Below are 21342 nucleotides of genomic sequence, written 5' to 3'. Positions count from 1 at the left end.
AATTTGTTTTGGATGGAGAATAGAAAAAGAATAAATTTAAATCTACACATATATATATATATATATGGGAGCGTTATTCTCCTTTTCACATCTTAGATCATTTTTCCTTCTTAATATTACGCGTTAGATCTAAGGCATCAACGGATCAGATTGATTCTATAAAACTGGTTCCGTGTTGCATTATAGAAGGTGGTTGTATGCATTACAGGGTTATTATTGACATTTGACGGAAAAGTAACTGCCACATTTTAGTATCTGCGAATAATGCACCACATGGTCACGAGTAATGCATATAACTGACTATATAATGCACAATATGTGAACTGCAATGCATACGAATAAGATGTACCATGTTATGATGTTTGGACACACGTTTCTTGTTTCCCCTAAGGGTTTAATAAGCTTAGGGGCTAGGGTATAGTACGTAGACACGTATGTAATCTTCACATGGTAACGAGTAATGGATATAATTGACTATATAATGCACAATTTGTGAACTGCAATGCATACGAACAAGATGTGTTGTGTTATGATGTTTGACACACGTTTCTTGTTTCCCCTAAGGGTTTAATAAGCTTAGGGGCTAGGGTATAGTACGTACGCATTAATAACAAATTATAAAACGATACGAATAATTCACCAAATTGTCACGAGTAATGGATGTTATTAACTATATAATGCACAATATGTGAACTGCAATGCATACGAATAAGATGTACCATGTTATGATGTTTGACACACGTTTCTTGTTTCCCCTAAGGGTTTAATAAGCTTAGGGGCTAGGGTATAGTACGTAGACACGTATGTAATCTTCACATGGTAACGAGTAATGGATATAATTGACTATATAATGCACAATTTGTGAACTGCAATGCATACGAACAAGATGTGTTGTGTTATGATGTTTGACACACGTTTCTTGTTTCCCCTAAGGGTTTAATAAGCTTAGGGGCTAGGGTATAGTACGTACGCATTAATAACAAATTATAAAACGATACGAATAATTCACCAAATTGTCACGAGTAATGGATGTTATTAACTATATAATGCACAATATGTGAACTGCAATGCATACGAATAAGATGTACCATGTTATGATGTTTGACACACGTTTCTTGTTTCCCCTAAGGGTTTAATAAGCTTAGGGGCTAGGGTATAGTACGTAGACATTACTTCATTGCGGAAATTTGGTTGTGTGAAATTGAAGGAAAGTGCATTTGTTAGGGAGCCTTTCAAGGAAAATCCGGTAGATCAGTTACTTTGATTTTGCATTATGCATTTATATTTCCACGCCGCCGCTGCATTCGTCTCCACCACGCAGACCGTGTCGCCGCCGTCTTCATCCCACGCATTCACGCAGTGCAGCGGATTAAACCCCGCCGCCTCAATCCACACGCTCTCTGCCTCATCCTCCGCATACTTCGGAATAACCCCCAAACTCGCCACCTTCTCCCGATCCACCCCCACCGGTGACCTCCCCCTCACAATCAGCCACGAATCCACCACGATCTGCATATCCGGTATCACGACGTACTTCTCCGTCGCCGTGAAGTCGTGAATCGACATCGGTCTCTCTATTGAGTTTATAGCCACAGATCTGTACTTTTGACCATAATACCCCTGCATTTTTATTATAGAGTAAATTTATGATTAATGGAACTAATATCTCCTTAAATTCAAAAATTAATACTAGCCCTTGATTTTTTTGATCTTGTGGCTATGATTTGTTCTCTAGTTATAGGTTTAAGGGACTCTTGCCGTAGATCACTACTCTATATATATATATATATATATATATATATATATATATATATGGATGTATTCATTTCATTTTTGTATCTTTTGTTCTTTGTTCTTTTTAATCTCCGCCCCACGATTTTGTCATTCGACGGTTAGATTGGTGCCACGTGTCATTTAATAATGCAGATTTTCAGTTGAATAATGCACACCGACTAATAATGCACCATTATAGTGTAATAATGCAGATTTTCAGTTGAATAATGTACACCGACTAATAATGCACCATTATAGTGTAATAATGCAGATCATCTGGACCGTTGATGAATGAGATCTAACGGCCCATATTAAGAAGAATAAAAGATCTAAGGGATGAATAGGAGAATAACGCTCCCCTATATATATACAATACTTATAGAAAAAATATTTAATTTAATATATATAATATGAAGAAACGAATTCCAAAATAAAATTTTAATTATGATCATCTAAAGTTAATATATATTATATATACTATATATATTAAAATTATTTTCAACTTTTTTGGTGATTTGGGGATTAAAATATATGAATATATTATATATGCGCAAGAGTAATAATCTATGAAAAAATGTAATGTGCATGTTTACTTTTTATCATCTCTACTCATATTTGTATGTCATATTTTCGTATAATAAAATTTTGGAAATTGAAATTTAATTTTATTGAATTAACTTAAATGTTTACCGTGTATGCACGTGCGTAAAATTATGAAAGAAAAAGCCGTAGCTTTTCTAAAAAAAAGTTGAAACATTAGGTGTTCAATTATTTTTTGCCGATTTTCAGAAAAAAACCAAGTCACTGAAAATAAAAGAAGGAAAGGTTTCGTAGACAAATACAGTCTCTCTCTTTATAGTTTATATATATCTCGAAAGAAGAAGAGATGGCAGAATAAAAAAAACTTTGGCAATTGTTACTGCAAAAGTGCGTATTATAATTTGTACTCCACTGATATATAATTTGTATTTTCTTTGCAACAGAGACTCTAACAAATTCCTAATGTGGCTATATCTAAATAAAAACCAACGATAAAGAAATGAGAATCTAATATAATGAAAACTATCTAAAAAATGTTTTAGAACCAACATATTGAGGCTATTAATTCAACATACACAGGGCTTGTTTTAGTCATGTATAGAATTAGCATATAGGAGTATCTTCTTAGTCATGTATAGAATTTAAAACGATTTCCACATTCTCGATTGCAATAAAAACTAAAAAATCAATTTTAAAAATAGTATTGACTTAATTAAAGTTCATGAAATATAGTGAAATTCATGTTTGTACCATGAAATTTAACATTAATTATAATTTTATTTTAGTAAAATTGTATTTAATGTGACCAATTTGAAAGCACACTTAACATATGAGATCACATCGTTAATTTCCGACACATACATTACATCAGTAATATATTACACGTGAACGGCCTAAATATTTTGTTATAGGATAGTTACGAATAACGTAAAATTTTATAATTATTGATTAATTTCTGAAGTGGAGCGACAGACCAAAAGTTTCAAAAAAAATTGATACGGAGTTCTAATTATTTTCGATTAGTTTTACGTTTAAAAAAGTAAAAAGCTGATGAATTGATTAATTTAATAAATATGAAAGAGTAGTGATAAACAATCAAATTTTTGTACAACCAAAATAAGATTATATTAGTAATTTTGATCTATTAATTATATATTAAAATAATAAATGTAGTTAGTTGACAAGTTAAAAAAGACTTTATTAGTCTTCGCCCTCATTTTCAATTTTTTATTTTATATTTAAATTATCTCTCTATAGCTTTTCAAATTTGAATTAAAGTATGCATTAATTACATTTTATGGTTCTAAAAAAGTAAAAAAATTATACACAAATTATTAATATATGACTATAATATTATGCATGTTCCATGTATGTCCATATATTTTAATTAAATATATAAATAAATTATTTTTTTAAAATAAACTAATTTTTGGTTGTATAAAATTTGGTCACAGACGTTTATTGAATATGAAAAGTGTGTATGGAAAATCGACTCAAAGATGTTGACTAGCACAGAATTCATTGATCTTTATTCCATCTTGTCTCCTCTGCTGCACTACTCATTGTATTTTGATTTTAAACAGAATTCTTGGCAGTAACGAGGTGCTTAACCACTTTGCTAATTATTTAAAATAATAACCCTTTACCCCTTTTAATTTAATTTCACTTTTGAATATCTTTTTTTTGCAGAAAAGATGTGATGATCCTCTTTTATTTTTTCCTTTAATTTCCTGTTTTGAAAATAAAAATAAAAGTTTGCATAAACTTTATAAGGTTGTTTTGGACCGTTTCTGCAAAGAAAAAATAATGTGCCTTTTTTACAAATTTAGATATCCAAAAGCAATATGTGGGCTTCACGTATGTAACGACAGAATAGTGTAAATTTCATTGAGGAATATTAGTATTTTCGAGAGAAATAAAATAGTACGAATAAATTAATGCAACCTTTATCGAAGGGGTTTTGTGAAAAGGCTTTTTTCTGGAGGAAAAGGAAATTCTTTGATGAACGCTAAATAAAGTTCATTGGAGGATGAATAAATTTTCATTCTGCTATTAAGAAATTAAATAAGAAAATTAAAATATTAATTATCTAAATGGATGCATGAATTTAATTGAAAATACATCCCTCTTTTATGGTCATACTTAATGCCAAATGATTTGTTTAACTAGTTAAATACCAAATGCACTTAATGCCAAAGACACTAGACCTATGGAAAAAATTATTAATTGAAAATAATAGGTGATATTTAATTTCATTAGCTTTGTGGGGATATCGCTAAAATAATATGGCACACATCTTGACGAATCTTATTTTTGTCCAACTTTACGTCCATTTGCTTGATTAACTATTCCATGATCAAAACATTTTCTCCAATATAGAAAGCAAAATATCTCATATTGAATTTTTTATTCGATGGAATATTATGTTTTATATATTTATCTCGAGTCTTTATTTAATGCATGGCTTAGTTAAATCACCATCATTTGTAGCTTTATGGCAATATAATTAACCTTCATAAAAATAGCATATGAAGATAAAGTGCGAAGAATAATTTAAGAAAGGTTTTGATGTTTTCGGTAAAAAGGTAAAAGGAAAAAATGTAAAAGTGAAAGCTGGTGAATTAACTTCTTTAATGACATGCACGTATTCAATATTCTAAATGAGAATATATTCGAACCCATTTTATTTTTTTTATGAGAAAACCATTTGGAAAATTTCATTTTGTTTCCACGCACACTCATCAAATAAAGTTTTTCCATCTTAATTAAATAAGGAATTAATTAGTGACTTGCAATAACACAATGATCTAATTATATAAAACACTGAACCTTGGGGATCAATAAATCAAGTCTTATTTAAAAATTTATGAATATTTTTTTCTTATCCGAATAAAAGAGGGACGATGAAATGGGGAGTGGTTTAAAGAAGTTCGATTATACTCCCTCCGTCCCATGTTACTTGCACTATTCCATTTCGACTCATCTCAAACTACTTATATTATTTCTAGTTTAAGTTAGAATTAATATATTTAATTAATATGTTAGATTAAGTTAAGAGTCCATTTATTAAGTTGTCTCAATACACTTAAAATTCTCATTTAATTATACTAAAAAATCAATTAAAATTTACGGCCTAAAATAAAAGGTGCTAGTAACACTAAGTGAGTACTAGGTAAAAAATAGGAATCATTTTGAGCCCTTCCGTTATAAATGTCTGTCATTGATAATTGATCCACTTCAATCGCTGAGTGAATTGGTAGCTCACAATTCAATTTTTTAAGACAAAAACTTCTTTTTTTAATTTATAATTTTGCACAACAAATTCATTATGTTCCATTAGGATAAATTTAGATTATATATTATCATTTTAGTTTCACTTAGAATTAGAGTTCTTTAAGTTAATCTGAAAAAAGAAATAAGGTCGTTACCCACTTACCCTTGTCTATCTTTAGTGATACAATGACAAATATATTACCTCCGTCCCATAAAAATATGCGCACTTTTCATTTTTGTCCGTCCCACAAAAATATGTGCATTCCATTTTTGGAAAGTTATATCAATTTAATAATATAGGTCTCACAATCCACTAACACTACTTTAACTATCATTCTCCTCATATCTCTTACTTTACCATATCATTCTCCTCATCTCTCTTACTTTACCAATTTTTTCTTAATTCCCGTGTCATATCATTCGTTCATATTTTTATGAGACGGATGAAGTATAAAATAATACTAGTATTAAACTAAATCAGGGATGATTACCTATATATCCATCATCAATATACACTTTAATTATTAACTAATAAAGATAGTAGTATCGATATGACAACTTAACTAGTAGTATTACTTACTACATACTATTTTTTGTGGTGAAGAAAATTAAGTCTTATCTTTTAGATAAACACAGAAGCCATATATATTACCACAACAGTTTACCTTTGTCCTATTTTGGTGGGTTTCCTTTTACTTCATATTGTTAGGGAGATTTACAGAGAATGTGAACAATCCGATTTCCTGAAAGGCGTGAAAACACTTTCAGATCAAATTAATTTGACGGTTCTATCAATATTTGATCGGATACAATTCAGGCTTGTAGAAGATTCGTATGTTGATTTTTCGATCAGATCTTAGAACCGAAAATGATCAATTATAAGATGCAGAAACGAAGCATCGCGTCTCTTCACGGAACATTGCGTCTCTTCATCAGTTAACCGATTTTAACTGATTTTTGACGGGTTTCAAAAATTATAAATTAGTCCTTCAATTATTGGAAATTACATTTTCGGACGAAGATTTCTGTATAACAACTTTATTGGAAATAAAAAAATTACAGCTCGACCCCAGCCAGGGGCTCTGCCCCTTGGACCCCGCTCTCGTAGGCGCTGCCCCCGAACCCCCATCCAATCATAACGAATTCAAACAAGTGTGCACTCTGCAATTCCAACTTATTTGATGTCTCATTAGGATCTTATTGATCAATCAAGTTAATCCAATTACACTAAAATATCCTTACACGTATTAGTAATTTCCGATGGAAGTGGAGTAGTAATTTGATAGCCATGAAACTGGTTGGCCAATTGTTTTGGGAGGCAGGGAAAAATTGTAGTCTGTCAGCATCAACTTTTGTATGTGAGAGAGAAATAGGTGGTTAGGGTTTGATGATAAAGCACTGCCCATTTCCTGTGTTCTAATTGACAAATGCTGAGAATTATACTCTTTGTGACCCACTTACCCATGCATGCTCTACTCATATCACACATGTCTCTATTCCATACATGACACTATGCTCCACAACCTTATATTTAAACTATTCGTTTATTTACAAAGAAAAGAAAAGAAAAGAAAAGAAAAGAAAAGAAAAGAAAAGTTTTATTAGGATATGCGTACATTGATCATAGCCATCTTCACACAGATGGTGTATTTATCTAGTCACCTTTTCTAAAATATAATGATATTTTAAATCTTAAACTTTGATGAATGGCTAATTAATATACAAAGACTTGTTCGGTTTGTAATTATATATGTCGGAATTAAATATATATTGTGTTTGGTTTATAAAATTGAATTTCATAATTATAAATAGATAATTATATAATAATTAGTCATGGCTATCCATTTCAATTAAAATAATCTCACAACTAATCATATACTACATCTCAATATTATTTAATTTGTCTAACAAACTGAACGGCCACAAAGATTATTGTCACTTAAAAAAGTATGGTAGTTTAGGGTAATTATGGACACTGAATATCTCCCATATTATATATAGAATTTTTTGGGGGGATTTGTTTCATTATATTACTAAAATTAGAGTTTTGTTTTATTTTTACTAATAAGTAGAAGTGGTCTTCCATTGTAAAAGTATCCAAAAATTATATAGTGAAATTTTTGGCTTAACATCGTCTCCAGGTGTAGATATACATTATATTGAACTGGGGTGTACATCTCTTATATTTGTGATTATTTGTGCTTATTATCTAACAACTATTACTAAGAGCGTAACGTTCAAGAGACAAAATTCACGATGGGGAGAGGTTCGACATATATGATTTTGGATTTTGGAAGATACAGGTTCAAACCCAAAATATGGAATGAGACGAGGAAAATAAGATATACTCCCTCCGTCCGCGAATAGGAGTCTCATTCCATTCCGGCACGGGTTTTAATAAATGTTAAGAAAAGTGGGTGGAAGAGAGTTAGTGAAATATGAGTCTCACTTGTATATATTAGTTTTAAATGATATGTGAGTGGAATGAGTTAGTGGAATGTGAGACCTCTTTACCATTTATGGTAACTATGAACCAGGACTCTTATTCGCGGACGGATCAAAATGAAAAAACGAGACTCCTATTCGCCGACAGAGGGAGTAATGTTGAAAGGATTAATAAAATAAAGTAAAATTAGAGTGGAAAAAATAGGAGAGATAAAAGAAAGTCAAATAGGTAATGAAATAAAATAAGAGTGATTAGATATTTTGTTTTTTTTAAATGACTCAATTTTATTGGAACGTTCCAAAAATTCGACTTAGTTGGAATGGAGGGCGTTTTTTTTTTCTGGATAGACCCGATGCAGCCAGGGGCGGACGCAGAAATAAATATTAGTAAGAGCTATATTTTCAAAATATAGTTTGAAAATATTTTTCTAGGTAATTTATGTGATTAATAAGGGCTTTAATATAAATATAGGTATAAAATAGGAATAAATTATAAAAATTTATTAAAAAAATGTAAAAAAAAAAACAATTCATTAATGGCTAAAGCCCCACCCTTTATCTATGTGGGTCCGCCCATGGATGCAGCAGGATAATCCAACAATTTAAACTACTCCTTAGGGTTGGTCGATGAAATTACTAGTGTTATAATGTAGACAAAAAGTAGGTGATTAAATAAGTTTGGTGCTCGCTTTAAAATTTTAAGAAGTTAATTAAAGATGAAGTTTTTGTCTCTTTGATTAACATAAAATTCGGTATTGGATCTTGCGTTACATAGATTATGCTAAATTAATTGGTTTAATTAAGATTCTTCTGAATATTTTGAGCAGTGAAATGGTATCTTGTGTATTTATTGGCTAATTACTAATTAGTATTCGCATTGATCTATTAACAAACAAATGGAGTACATTTCATGTCAATTAAACGACAAATACTATTGGTATGATTATTAATTAATGGACTAAGCTTTACCTATTTAACATCAATTTCATTTAGTCTATAAATATTTTTTATATAATTTAGAGTTGTTTGGTATACAAGATTATATCTCATGATTGAATATATATTGTATTGGTTCATTAGATTGAATGTTACAACTTAATCTAGATGGATAGTCTTATTATAATTAATTATAATCATTATTCTACAACTAAAATAATTCCGTAATATAACTTTAAATAAATAATAATATAATAATAAATCAAGGCAACCGAATCACTCATTATCCTAGTTTGGTATGGATGAGTGATGATAACAAAAACTTGTATGAGCTTTATTTCAAGAGGTCTCCAAAAAATATTGTCCTTCTACTTAAAAATTACTTTATTAATAATGAATATTATTTCAATAAAAGTAGTAATGCTATGAATAAATGTGATCAATTCTTATAATAAAAATCGCTATTTATTTTGAACAAAAGTGATAATACTACTTTTTATGATTTTAATGATTGCTGTTCTTAATACTAATGTATAAATATTATCTCATACTATTATGTTGTAGTACTACCAAACATGAGATGTAGTTATGAAAATAAAAATATTCGAAAAAATATATAGTACTAGTACTACTTATCATGGACTAAACTATAGATATAAATCATTTAATCAGGAATAGTGCTCATGTAGCTATATGCAATAATATTTCTATGTGTATTATATACTTTCCCCATCCCATAAAAATAGATAAATTTTGAAATAATATAAATTTTAATACGTAATTAATAAAATAAGAGAAATAGTGATTGAAAAAATTATTTAGGATTTGTCTATTTTTATGAAATCGCCAAAAAATAATTAAACTAGTTTACTTTTAAGGAATCGGAAGGAGTATTTTTTTACTCAAAATATAATATAGTTTGTAGTCAATGGGGCGGACGATGCCCGATGCATCGTCCGCGCCCTATAGATCGTCCGCGGACGATGCAACACATTTTTATTTATTTTATTCCGAAAAATTTATTTATATCCACCTTTATTTGTAACCTTTCCATTCACTTTTCCACACTCAAATTACACTATAAAATGGATTCCGGTGAATACCCATGTCCGAATAGTCCGATGTTTGGGGGTGGTGCACGTTGGCCGGGTACAGACCTGACGAATATCGGCTGTTCGACTCCAATATGTAGTACGATCCCGAATTCAGTACGGATTCGTACGGTCTGTCTGAGATGGAGCCGTCTCCAACTCGCCCCGCCGCCAAAGAGGACGAGGACCACCGAAGCCGGTGCTTACACAAGCAGCGAAAGCGGCGCATATCCGGTGGACCTCAACCGGACGATGTACGGGGAGGAGGAGAATTTCGGCACACCGGTGTCTTCCCGACGTCCCATTGGCGTCAAGGCTGCGAAGAACAAGGGGAAGGCGAAGGCGACATCCTCCTCGCAAGCCGCGGCCGCCCCCCATCGCCGATCCTGACCCCGACCCCGACCCCGACGGCACTTGCCTACGCGGAGTTGGCAGCGGCCGCCAACCGGAGGACGTTGTTGGACACGCACAACGCCCTCATGCAATGTCAGGACCCGGCCAAAGCCGAATACCTCCAGGGGATGATTGATGAGCTGCGCCGCAAGTTGGGACTTTTGTAGAGTAGTCAACTTTTTTTTCATTTCTAACTCGTGTAAAACTTTTTTTAATCAATGTAGGATTTGCCGTTTTTAATTAATCGTGATATTTTTAATTATTTTGCATTGACATATTTGAAAACATTTAAATTAATTAATAAAACAATAGTGAAACCTATAGGGTGACCTTTAGGACGGTTTATAGGGCGCCCCACTGCAGATGGAAGGGTAGAAGGATAAAATGCTGATGTGCCGATGCATAAGGCGGGTTTTAGGGCGTCCCTTAGGGCGACCTATTGCAATGCTATAAGAGCATATGCTGATTGCTAAATACTATATCAGTGGATCCAGCTTGACTGACATATAATGCAACACTAGACCCGGACTACCCTAATTTATTATATATTCCATTAATATTTTAGCCATTGTATGATCTGTAGTTATTATTTGGACTAATTAGTAATTACATCACAAACTCTCCATTTTTAAAATTAAACTCAACACGTTATTCAATATAACTAGTAGATTTCAGAGTAAGAATAAAATTAAAGGTTATAGTACTTGACGTAAGCAAAATGTAATTGTTAGAGATAAAGTAAAAACCAGGCAAGTTTTTTTAAAAAATTCTGAATGATCTAATTGATGGATTTTCGCAATCGAAATACCATAAATTTTGAATAGATATATTTACCCGTTAAAATATTTCTAGCCCCAAATAAAAGAAGAATTAATAAAAGGCATATTAATTATATCGACTAGTAGTACTCCGCTATTTTATGTTTATAGAAAAATAAAAAACGAAAGGCTCATTATCATAAGTGTGGTCGGTCAAAATGTTCGATTTCAAATTTCCACAATCTTTGGATTCACCTCTTTGCCTAATCTCAAGAGATAGACGTTTCCCTAAAAAATAGTTCAACGCAATTTCATAATGCTGACTTATTGAGATTGACTTGCTAATTCAACCACTATTAAAAGACATCGATGTGTTTTAATTACCTATTAATTATTATGGTAGTATATAACAAATTAATAAGAGGATAGAATGTGAAGAAGGGGACAAAATGACATTTTCATTCTAAAAAAGCAAAACTACCTCAAAAGATATGATTACATATCATGATTTTTGTAAAGATAAGAATCACAAAATATGATTAGCTTATTTGTACTTCACCCTATCTATAAAAAACAGGTCTTTAAAATATATGATCCAAATAGAAAAACTAAATTTTACAAAAAAAAATCATAACAAGTACGGATTAAAGAATAAACATTACAAGCCTTGAAACTTAATGATATGATGCATGTAGTCTTATTCCAATGATGTTTGAAGCTGGTTCTTATTTCTAGTAAAAACAAAAGTGCATTATGACTGAAAATGGGTATTCAATTTAAGTTGGAATTATAAATTTTTATTTAATACTATAAATAATAGGGTGGAGAAACAAAAAAAATAATTTAACAACTATGCTTCTGTATATGAAGTGACGCCATGATGGCCCAACCCATGTTCTTCTCTGACCAGTCATACATTATTATTGAATCCTAAGTTAATAATCCACAACCCAATCAACTAATGACACGTATACTCTTTGTATTAAACGAGATAAAATCTACTACTACTAAAATATACCAAATCCATAGCATTAAATCATTAAAAAACATATGTTAAACTATTAATCTCGATGTCTTGTGTGTGTTTTTTCCCAATATCACGAATATATGGTTTTCATAAATAAAATAAAATGCTCCATTCACTTTATTATTAATGTCACAAAATTTTAAGCACATTTATTATCAAAGTTTAAAAGTGATATAAAATGATGTAAATAATAGTATAAGATTATTAAAAATCATAAAATGTCATGTTACATGAGACTATTCAAATAGGCAAATTAGACCATGAATCATGAGACGGGAGAGATTAAGACCATCTGCATCGCTGTCTCGATGCGGGCTCGGTCTCTTCTCAGCGAGATGAGACGGCGATGTGGGTGCTCCGTCTCGTCCTGTGTCCCTCCGTCAAGAGGAGGTTGGTGAGCTGGCTCGCCACGCGCGTTGGCCACGTGGCGAGCTCCCGTGCGGCGTTTATATCCGTTGAAAAATGTTTTTTTTTTTAATTCTGAAAACATTTGGGAAAAAAAATTCCCCCAAATTGTAATATTAGGATTTCAATTATGTATTTTTTATATTTTCGGATGTTATAATTTTCGTGGTTTTTAATGATTTTATGAATTATTAGTATTAATTTAATATTTCAATGAAATATTAATTGAATTTGTTGGAAATAAAAATAAAAAATGAAATTGAATGAATAGTTAAAAGATGAGATGATTATGAGATGGAGTGTTGCAGATGTTGTCTCTTAGTTAAGAGATAGGGTAAAAAGTGCAGTGGGGCCCATGAATAGTTAATGGATGAGACGGTATTGAGACAAGGATGTCGATGACATAATACTACTCCCTCTGTATAACTAAAGATGACTCACTTTCCTTTTTGGTTTGTCCCATCCAAGATGACTCATTACTATAAATGGAAACATCTTTATCTCTACTTTATTCCATCTTTCTTACTTTACTCTCTACACCTAGCACACAAAATAAAACTGCATAAAACTCCGTGCCGCCCAAGGAATGAGTCATCTTCCTTGGGACGAATGGAGTACTATATTTTTCACTACTATATGTATATCGTACACTCCATCAATTCTAAAAAAAATAAACTAGTTTTACTATTTTGAGTCATCTCTCAAAATTTGACTAAGTCTATGAATTTTCAAACAAATAATAATTCTACACATAATTTATAATGTAGACCGCCTCACAATCCACTAGACATTCCTTGAACTAATTTTTTCCTCTCTCTCTTTCTCTTTTCCACTCATTTTTTTTACATATTTCATCTCTCTTACTTTACCAATTAAACATTGAAATTTATAGTATTTATAAGTTTGTCTATTTTTTAAAACGAAGGGAGTAATACACTTTAGGAGCAAATAAATTTGAACTTATCATATTATTTTCCTCCAAATGATCAATCCAATGCATTGCAAATCTACACTATGATTTACCATACACATATTCGATTACTTTGACCACATTTTTTCTTGGAAATAGTATAAATCGGAAAACTGAATTAAAAACGAGCAATATCAATTGAACAAATTAAGAGCTAGCCATAAAAAAAAATTAAGAGCTAGCCCTACAAGTCCACGTGGCCCAACACTACTGGTACACGCTGGAATGAGCCACCAGGTATAATAATCCATGAGCACAATTTTAACTTGAAAACAAAAAAGTAAAACATCTCCCTCTCCCCCACTTATGACTTACCACCACCTGTCACCACCTCTCCACAATCCCTAAACTAATTTGAAGCCCAAGATTGCTTGTGGATTTAGCAAAGCTTATATTTATATACTATCATAATGCATAAAACAATAATGCTAATTATGGAGTTCTTTTCATTCCATATTTTTCACATATTTTTTAATTCCAACATTTATACTTTAGTTGGCTTGTATACTTGCTATCAATGGTTTATTGTACCTAGTTACAGTATAATGTAGTGAAATTTCATTTTGATCAAGTGGTGGACCACAATAAATATGTTTATAATAAAGAGATACAGGATTGAAACCTAACTTTCTCACCCCTAAATCGAAAAAATAAATTAACTAAAAAAGTAAAAATAAAAATGCTTATATCTTCTCATCACATGCCTAATTAGAAGACACGACCACCATTATCAAATACCCGCGTGTTTTGGCGGCACAAATCTCTCCCACTCCATTTCATACATATCACCACAATAGATTCTTTCCAACTCTTGCATAGATTGAGTAAAAAGAAAATTAAACACACACAAGAAAAATACTAGTAATGGAGAGTAGCTCTCATTCTATCTTCTCTCCTAGTAGTCTCCTCTGTGGAGAGGATTTGGGAAGTTTAGATTCTGAAGATGAAGAAATTGTAGTTGATGAAAACGATGATACCTACATTCAAACTCTTCTTGACAGAGAAATCCAAGTTGATCGGCGCGAAATGGAAGATCTTTTCCAGAATTCTTGGATTCAAAGGGCTCGTTTGGAAGGGATTGATTACATTCTCAGGGTTTGTACACAAACCCAGTTTTTGTAAAGATTGAATCTTTTTTGGGCATTTGTTTTTATGCAGAGATTCTTGCAATGTGTTTGATTTTGTTGATGAAGGGGTGATGATTGATTGAATCTTTTGTTGCTTTTATGCAGAAAAGGGAAGTTCTTGGATTTGGAGTACAAACTGCCTATGCATCAGTTACATATCTTGATAGATTTCTCTCAAGAAGATCTGTTGATGTAAGTTGAGTGATTTTTGGCATAGAAAAAATTGATCATGTAGCCATCATTTTCATGAATATTTTTTTTATGAAAATAGGCAGAGCAATCTTGGGCCATAAGGCTTTTGTCCATGGTTTGTCTATCACTGGCTGCCAAAATGGAGGAAATTAGGGTGCCTACATTGTCAGAGTTTTGTGTTGAAGATTACAATTTTGAGAGCAGTGTGATAATGAGGATGGAGCTTTTGGTGTTGAAGGCATTAGGATGGAAAATGGGATCCCTAACCCCTTTCAATTTCACTTCATTCTTTGCAAGAAAGTTTTTTGATAAATCTCCTCCAAAAGACTGGTTTTCAAGAATTGTGGAAGCCATTTTAAGCTCAGTTAGAGGTTAGTATCTTTTCCCCCTTTTCTTAAAAGTTGGGTTTGCTTTAGGATCTGTTTGATTGATCTTGGATTTTGAATGTAGATGCAAAAATAATGTGTCATGGGCCATCTGTGATAGCAGCAGCTGCCACATTGTTTGTATTGGATCAAGAATTGACAAAAGAAGCATTGCAGCTTAAAATTGGTTGCTTAACAACAGCTTCTCACTCTTTCAATATTGTGAGTCATTATAATCTTGCAGATTTTGATGGATTTCTTTACATCAGATTTGGTTAGTGGAATGAGATTTATAATCTTGTAGGAGGGCATCATTTCCTGCTACAACTCTTTCCAAGAAATGGAGATTGAGAGATTGAATCGAAGCAAAGGCATTGAATCTCCTGTTTTATCCCCTGCCCAGTTACAAACTTATGGAAGTTCTTCTGCAAATTCCGCGAAGCGGAAGCGGCTCGTGTTCAATCAGATTGATGAAAAATCCATCAATGTGGATGAGATGAAGAAGCCAAAGCCTGAAAGCTGAAAGCTGAAAGCAAGCATCATCAGTTTTCTTGGGTGAGAATTATGCTTATAAAGATACTTGGCCTAATGAGCATGCTAATTTTCATGTTTCTGTATGAATTTTGGAGTTGATTGGACACAAAGTAGAAAGAGCAAGCAGAAATATATTCTTTTGGGAAAAGAAAAAAAATAAGCAATAAAAGTTTGGCAAGAGAACATGAAAAGGTCTGAAAGCTCAGCTGTGATAAGGAGAGGGAAAAAGCAAAGGAAATGAAGCCCAGAAAGATTACTTTCACACAAGTTTAACAAGCCTTGTTTTTGTTGAAAATCCAATTTGTTTGATTGATTTTTTTTAACTACATATATTTCTGTTTATATAGCTCATAATAGCCACATGCAGCCCTAGATTTTAGAGGGTATGCTCTTTTTTTTAAAGTTTTTGAAAAGGTGAAGAAAAAAAGTGACTGAAGAAGAGGGCTGTCTGCTGTCTCTTTGATTTGATACACTTGTGTTGCAAGAATTCCCATCACAAATGAAGTTTTGCATAAAGATTGGGAGCTGCTTTTTTTTTTTTCTTGCCCATATTGTGTTGAGGAATGAGGAGACCTCAGATTTTGCTTTGTGAGAGAAGGTTGTAAATCTCTATATTTGATGGAACTCTTCATGTTTTGCTTATGTCTAGTAGTGTCCCATGAGGATTGTACTCTTAGCATTGTATTGTTGTACTTTCTTTCTTTCCAACCAAGAATGTCCCTAAGAATGTTTCTTCTCTCTGTGTGTGTATGTGTGTCTTGTGGCTTGGTTATCCTACTTTCAAAAGGGTCCACTTGGTTATTTACTTGAATTATGAAACTTAAAAGGATGCTAGTGCTACACTATTATCTACTTAAATTATGAAATTACAAAATTTAAGATTGATCTGTATTCTACTATGCTATGTGGTCTAGTTGTGAAGTGTAAAATTGAATGCTACTTTTGTAGTATTAATATTAATAGGAAGGCCAAACTGTACAGTATTTCAGTACAATGAAAGTATACTGTTAATATGTATTAGGATGCCATATGAAATTATGAATTTCTGTTGAGCTGGGTTAGGGATAGTTACAAGGTATTTAAGAGTTGGTTATAACATGGTAGAATTTGATATTAAAATACATTTTGGACTAAAAAATGTATTTAATGATAAGACACCTATTGGACCATAGGTTTCTCGGCCCAAATTCGTTGATTTCGAAATTTATTTAATGATTCTTTCTAAAACGTCTGAAAATGCAAGTTGTACATGAAACGTGACAATATTGGAATTTATAATTATGAAATTTTATTAGTGAAAGATTAAAGGCTGCATAAGTGCTTTAGTAGTCAAACTGAAAACTTGTGAAATAGTAGTAATTAATGATGGCACTTCTATGATACCATTCACCTTTAATTTTTGCTAAAGAAATCAGTTACCCCTTACTCTCCACATTCCTTTGATTTCATCTTCACAATATTGAAATTTGTTTTTGTTTGTTTGTCGTGTTTTTAGACAGACCACGGTTTTTAAAAATTGAGATCTTGAATCCAGTGGTCCCACAAAATTTATTTATCAGATTAAAAACAAGTTCGCTCATGCTAGTATTTGTTTACGCTCATGTGTGGACTCAATATTGCTGAATTTCGTGTGTACAAATTCGTGGAAATAGATTATAATGCTTCAATCAAGTTCCACCAAAGCTCGATTATTGGGCCCAAACCAACAAACATTTGGTTTCTATCACCAGTTGGGCTGGGCTCAACATTAACGCAGTCTCACTAGCCATGGTTACATACAGGATTAACTCTGCTTCATCCAAAAGATATTGTATTTAAATTATATTAATTTTTTTATAATGTGAGATACTTATATTCAATGTATTATAAAGGATATGCGTCACTATGAAAATCAATTACAATGAAAAAATAATTGTTTCTCTCGTTCCCGGATTAGAACCTGAATCTACATCAATCCAACCAAACTACATTGACTCATTCAAATTGAAAATTGTGCAGGAATCTAAAAGAATATATAGGGATGTGTTAAATTGCTAAGTGTTTAACTATTAAGATTGTTTATTGGTTGTTGGATGTATAGGATGACCGAGATTTAAAGAAAAAAGAAATATTTCTTCCGCCTGTTATTAAGAGTCTCATTTGAATTTGATACGCATTTCAAGAAATGTAAAAAAAAAGTGGGTGGAAAAAGATGGGGGAGTGCATTTTTATTTTATTAGTTTTATAATAGAATGTGATTGGAATGAGTTAGTAGAAAATGAAGTCTACTACCATTTACAGTAAAAATGAACCAGGACTACTAATGACAGAGGACTAAAATGGTGAACCAGGATTCCTAATGGCCGGGACTACTAATGACAAAGGACTAAAATGGTGAACTAGGATTCCTAATGGCAGACGGAGGGAGTATGTATTTAAATATAGGGTCGCACCTAAGGATAGGGTTGTCAAATTAGATTTCAGGTTTCGCGCATTAGTGGTTGTTGTGTTACGACATATATGGTTTAATAGAAACAAAATTTTATGGCGGAATGAGAATCAGTCAATTGCAGGAAACATTAGTGCAACCTATAGTGGTCTGAAGGATTAGAGAGAAGCCCAGGTTCAAAATGACAATAAGGCTCGGGCCGAGGGGCTTCACTCGGAGGAAAAATGGGTGAAGCTGCATAATGGTGTAATAAAATACAATATAGATGATGTTGTGTTTGAGGGTCAGAGGAATGTTGGATGTGCGGTTGTTTGAGATTTTGAAGGCACGGTGGTGGTGGTGGTGATGTGTGATCAGGTGGGGAGATTGGTTGTCCAACTATGACCGTGCTCCTTAGCTTGAGAGAGGTGTTGAGTTGGGTCTAAAGGAAGGAATGGAAAGAGATAGAGTTCGAGATGGATGATCAGACGTTAGTACTCGCAGTGACAGGTATACAGAAAGATAAATATATATTTGTTGTAGTGGTGGGAGAGTGTCGTCAACTTGAAAGAGGTTTTTAGATCCTCTACGAGGTTTTTAAAGCAATCTGTGAATCTAGCAGATTACACACTTGCTCAGGGCTTCAGGTTTTATAGTACTCCCTCCATACCAAGTTACTCGAGTCGTATTCCATTTTGGGTTGTCCTAAGTTACTTGAGTCATTTCTCTTTTTGGCTAAAAACAAAACATCTAATCACACTTACTTTATTCTTTCTTTTACTTTACACTCTCTCATCTCTCTTACTTTATTCTCTTTTCTACTTTATTTTACTTTATTTAACTTATTAAACACAACCTTCTTAAATCTGGTGCAGAAAAAAAACGCTTTAAATAACATGGAATAAAAGGAGTAGTTGATATTAGTTGAATTTACATTCCAATTTTTATTCGTGGTGTAATCATTTTCATGTAAAAAAATTTGAGAACGTGAACTTTGAATTATAATATAATTATGAATTCCAAATCTAATGTTGATAACTACTTAAATATATAATTAATAATGCTCTGAATTCTATAATTTACATATACTATATTAATTACTAAAATTAAGCATGCAGCACACAACCTCTTCAACTCGAACATTCTATAGTGTATCTTAATCTTTACAGTCCACACTCCACACAACCTCTTCTACAACGCATGACAAGTTATCCTTAACCATTTATTTATGCAATGAAAAGCAAAGCATTCTATAAAGAGTGTTGATAATCAACCAAAATTTGGACAACCAAATAAGGATATATTAGTAATTTTATGTATTAGTTATATATTAAAATATTAAATGCAGTTAGTGGATATATTAAAATGACTATATTATCCTTCAGCCTTTTTCAATTTTTGAACTCCCTCCCTTTTAGGATTTTTCAAATTTGAATTTAAAGATATGGATAAAAAAGTAAAAAATTAATTCACAAATTTTTAAAACATGACCTCAATGTTCTGCACATTTCAAATTAAATTAAAGTAAGATGTACCAGAACATATTTATAATATTATGTACTGTACAAATTATATTAAAATATTAATTAATATATTATATAAAAATACTGTGTACACAATATTTTAGCACTTTTACTGTTTTTACGATTTTAAATATTGAATGTGTTGCAAAACAAAGCTAATTTGATGGTACACTAATACACAACCATAATGCTTTAAATTAAGAGAGAGAACATAATACTGTGTTTTATTTTTAAAATTCATCCAATTTTTTGGATTAATCCATTCCATCAAATATAGCTCGACCCATCCAATTATTTTGCTAGATTCATCAAATTTATCATCTTCATCAATTTTTACTTATTTTTTGGGATTCATTTTGTTAATCCTGAAAATCGACCATCCGTTCATCTTCCAATATCGAACACAATAAAAAATCCAAAAAAACAAAAAATCGAAGAGTCCCAAATCTGCAAAAATCCAACAAAATTGAAGAATATCCTAAAACTTGCATTCTCCAACTTTGAAATTATAACTTCATATCAAAAATTAAACATTGACAGCAATAAAACTCACAAACCTAAAAATAAAAATGCAATTCCCAATCAAAAATTTCAAAATCAAAATGCAGAGAACAGCAATCCATAACTCAAATGCAATTCTATCTTCAAACCCACAAACCCATATCCAAAAAGTTAAAGTCTGAAAATGGCTCAAGAAGGTAAAGACACCTCTCTTCACCGCCAAAACTCCGCCACGTCGGAGGACCATACCAAAATGGTGGGTGGCGCCGTGGCGGCGAGGTTAGAAAACCCTAGATTCCCTAATTGAAAGTTGAGGAATGAGGGAAAGAGAAGAGAAAGTGCGAATAGGGAAAAAGAAAAATGAAAGGGGCGGGCGGGGTGAGGTCTGAAGCACGAAGAGCGGTGGCGGCGTCGATCTGTTGCCGGAAATTGAAGAGTAAGAAGATCGGTGAAGGGATAGGCCGAGAGAGAAGATTGAGAGTTGAGAAAGGAAAGAATTACTTAATTAAATATTAAGTGTCATAACATGTAATTTGTTTAAGAAAAGAAAACGTGTATCTTACTAGTTACGATATACGGAGTACTTATTAACCTAAAATACATTAAAAAATATTAGTACTTAATATATTATATAAAATATAATTAAAAATTAAGTATTATAGCATCTAATTTGTTATTAAAATTCCTAATTTTTGCTAAGAAAAGAAAACGTATATCTTACTACCTATGATATACTAGTAAACTAAAATAATACTCCCTCCGTCCTAAAAAAATATGTTCATTTAGGACTGCACGAGAATTAAGAAAAAATTGGTAAAGTAAGAGAGAGGAGGTGAATGGTAGTTAAAATAGTGTTAGTGGATAGTGGAACTTATATTATTAAATAATGGAATGTACATACTTTTGTGGGACGGACGAAAATGGAAAGTGCACATATTTTTATGGGACATGGGAAGTATATAAGTATATAAAAATATTGCGTACACTTAGATCTTTTAGTAGTAGCACTATGTACGTTATTATGTACGATATATTAACCTAAATTAAATGAAAATATTAATTAATATATTAATATAAAAATA

At 31.9% G+C, this 21342-nt stretch overlaps 1 protein-coding gene across 1 annotated transcript; it reads left to right on the top strand.

The window, feature by feature from the left end:
• Positions 1–14440: 14440 nt before the first annotated feature.
• LOC121807192 (cyclin-D5-3-like) lies at positions 14441–16556 on the top strand. Its single transcript, XM_042207403.1, has 5 exons — positions 14441–14706; positions 14844–14930; positions 15010–15301; positions 15381–15517; positions 15600–16556. Exons 1-5 carry the CDS (start codon positions 14476–14478, stop codon positions 15816–15818), a joined length of 966 nt encoding a protein of 321 aa, XP_042063337.1. The 5' UTR covers positions 14441–14475; the 3' UTR covers positions 15819–16556.
• Positions 16557–21342: the final 4786 nt, after the last annotated feature.

Source organism: Salvia splendens, chromosome 6 (assembly GCF_004379255.2).
Source record: "Salvia splendens isolate huo1 chromosome 6, SspV2, whole genome shotgun sequence".
Lineage (NCBI taxonomy): Eukaryota > Viridiplantae > Streptophyta > Magnoliopsida > Lamiales > Lamiaceae > Salvia > Salvia splendens.
This window is presented reverse-complemented; position numbering and strand designations above follow the sequence as displayed.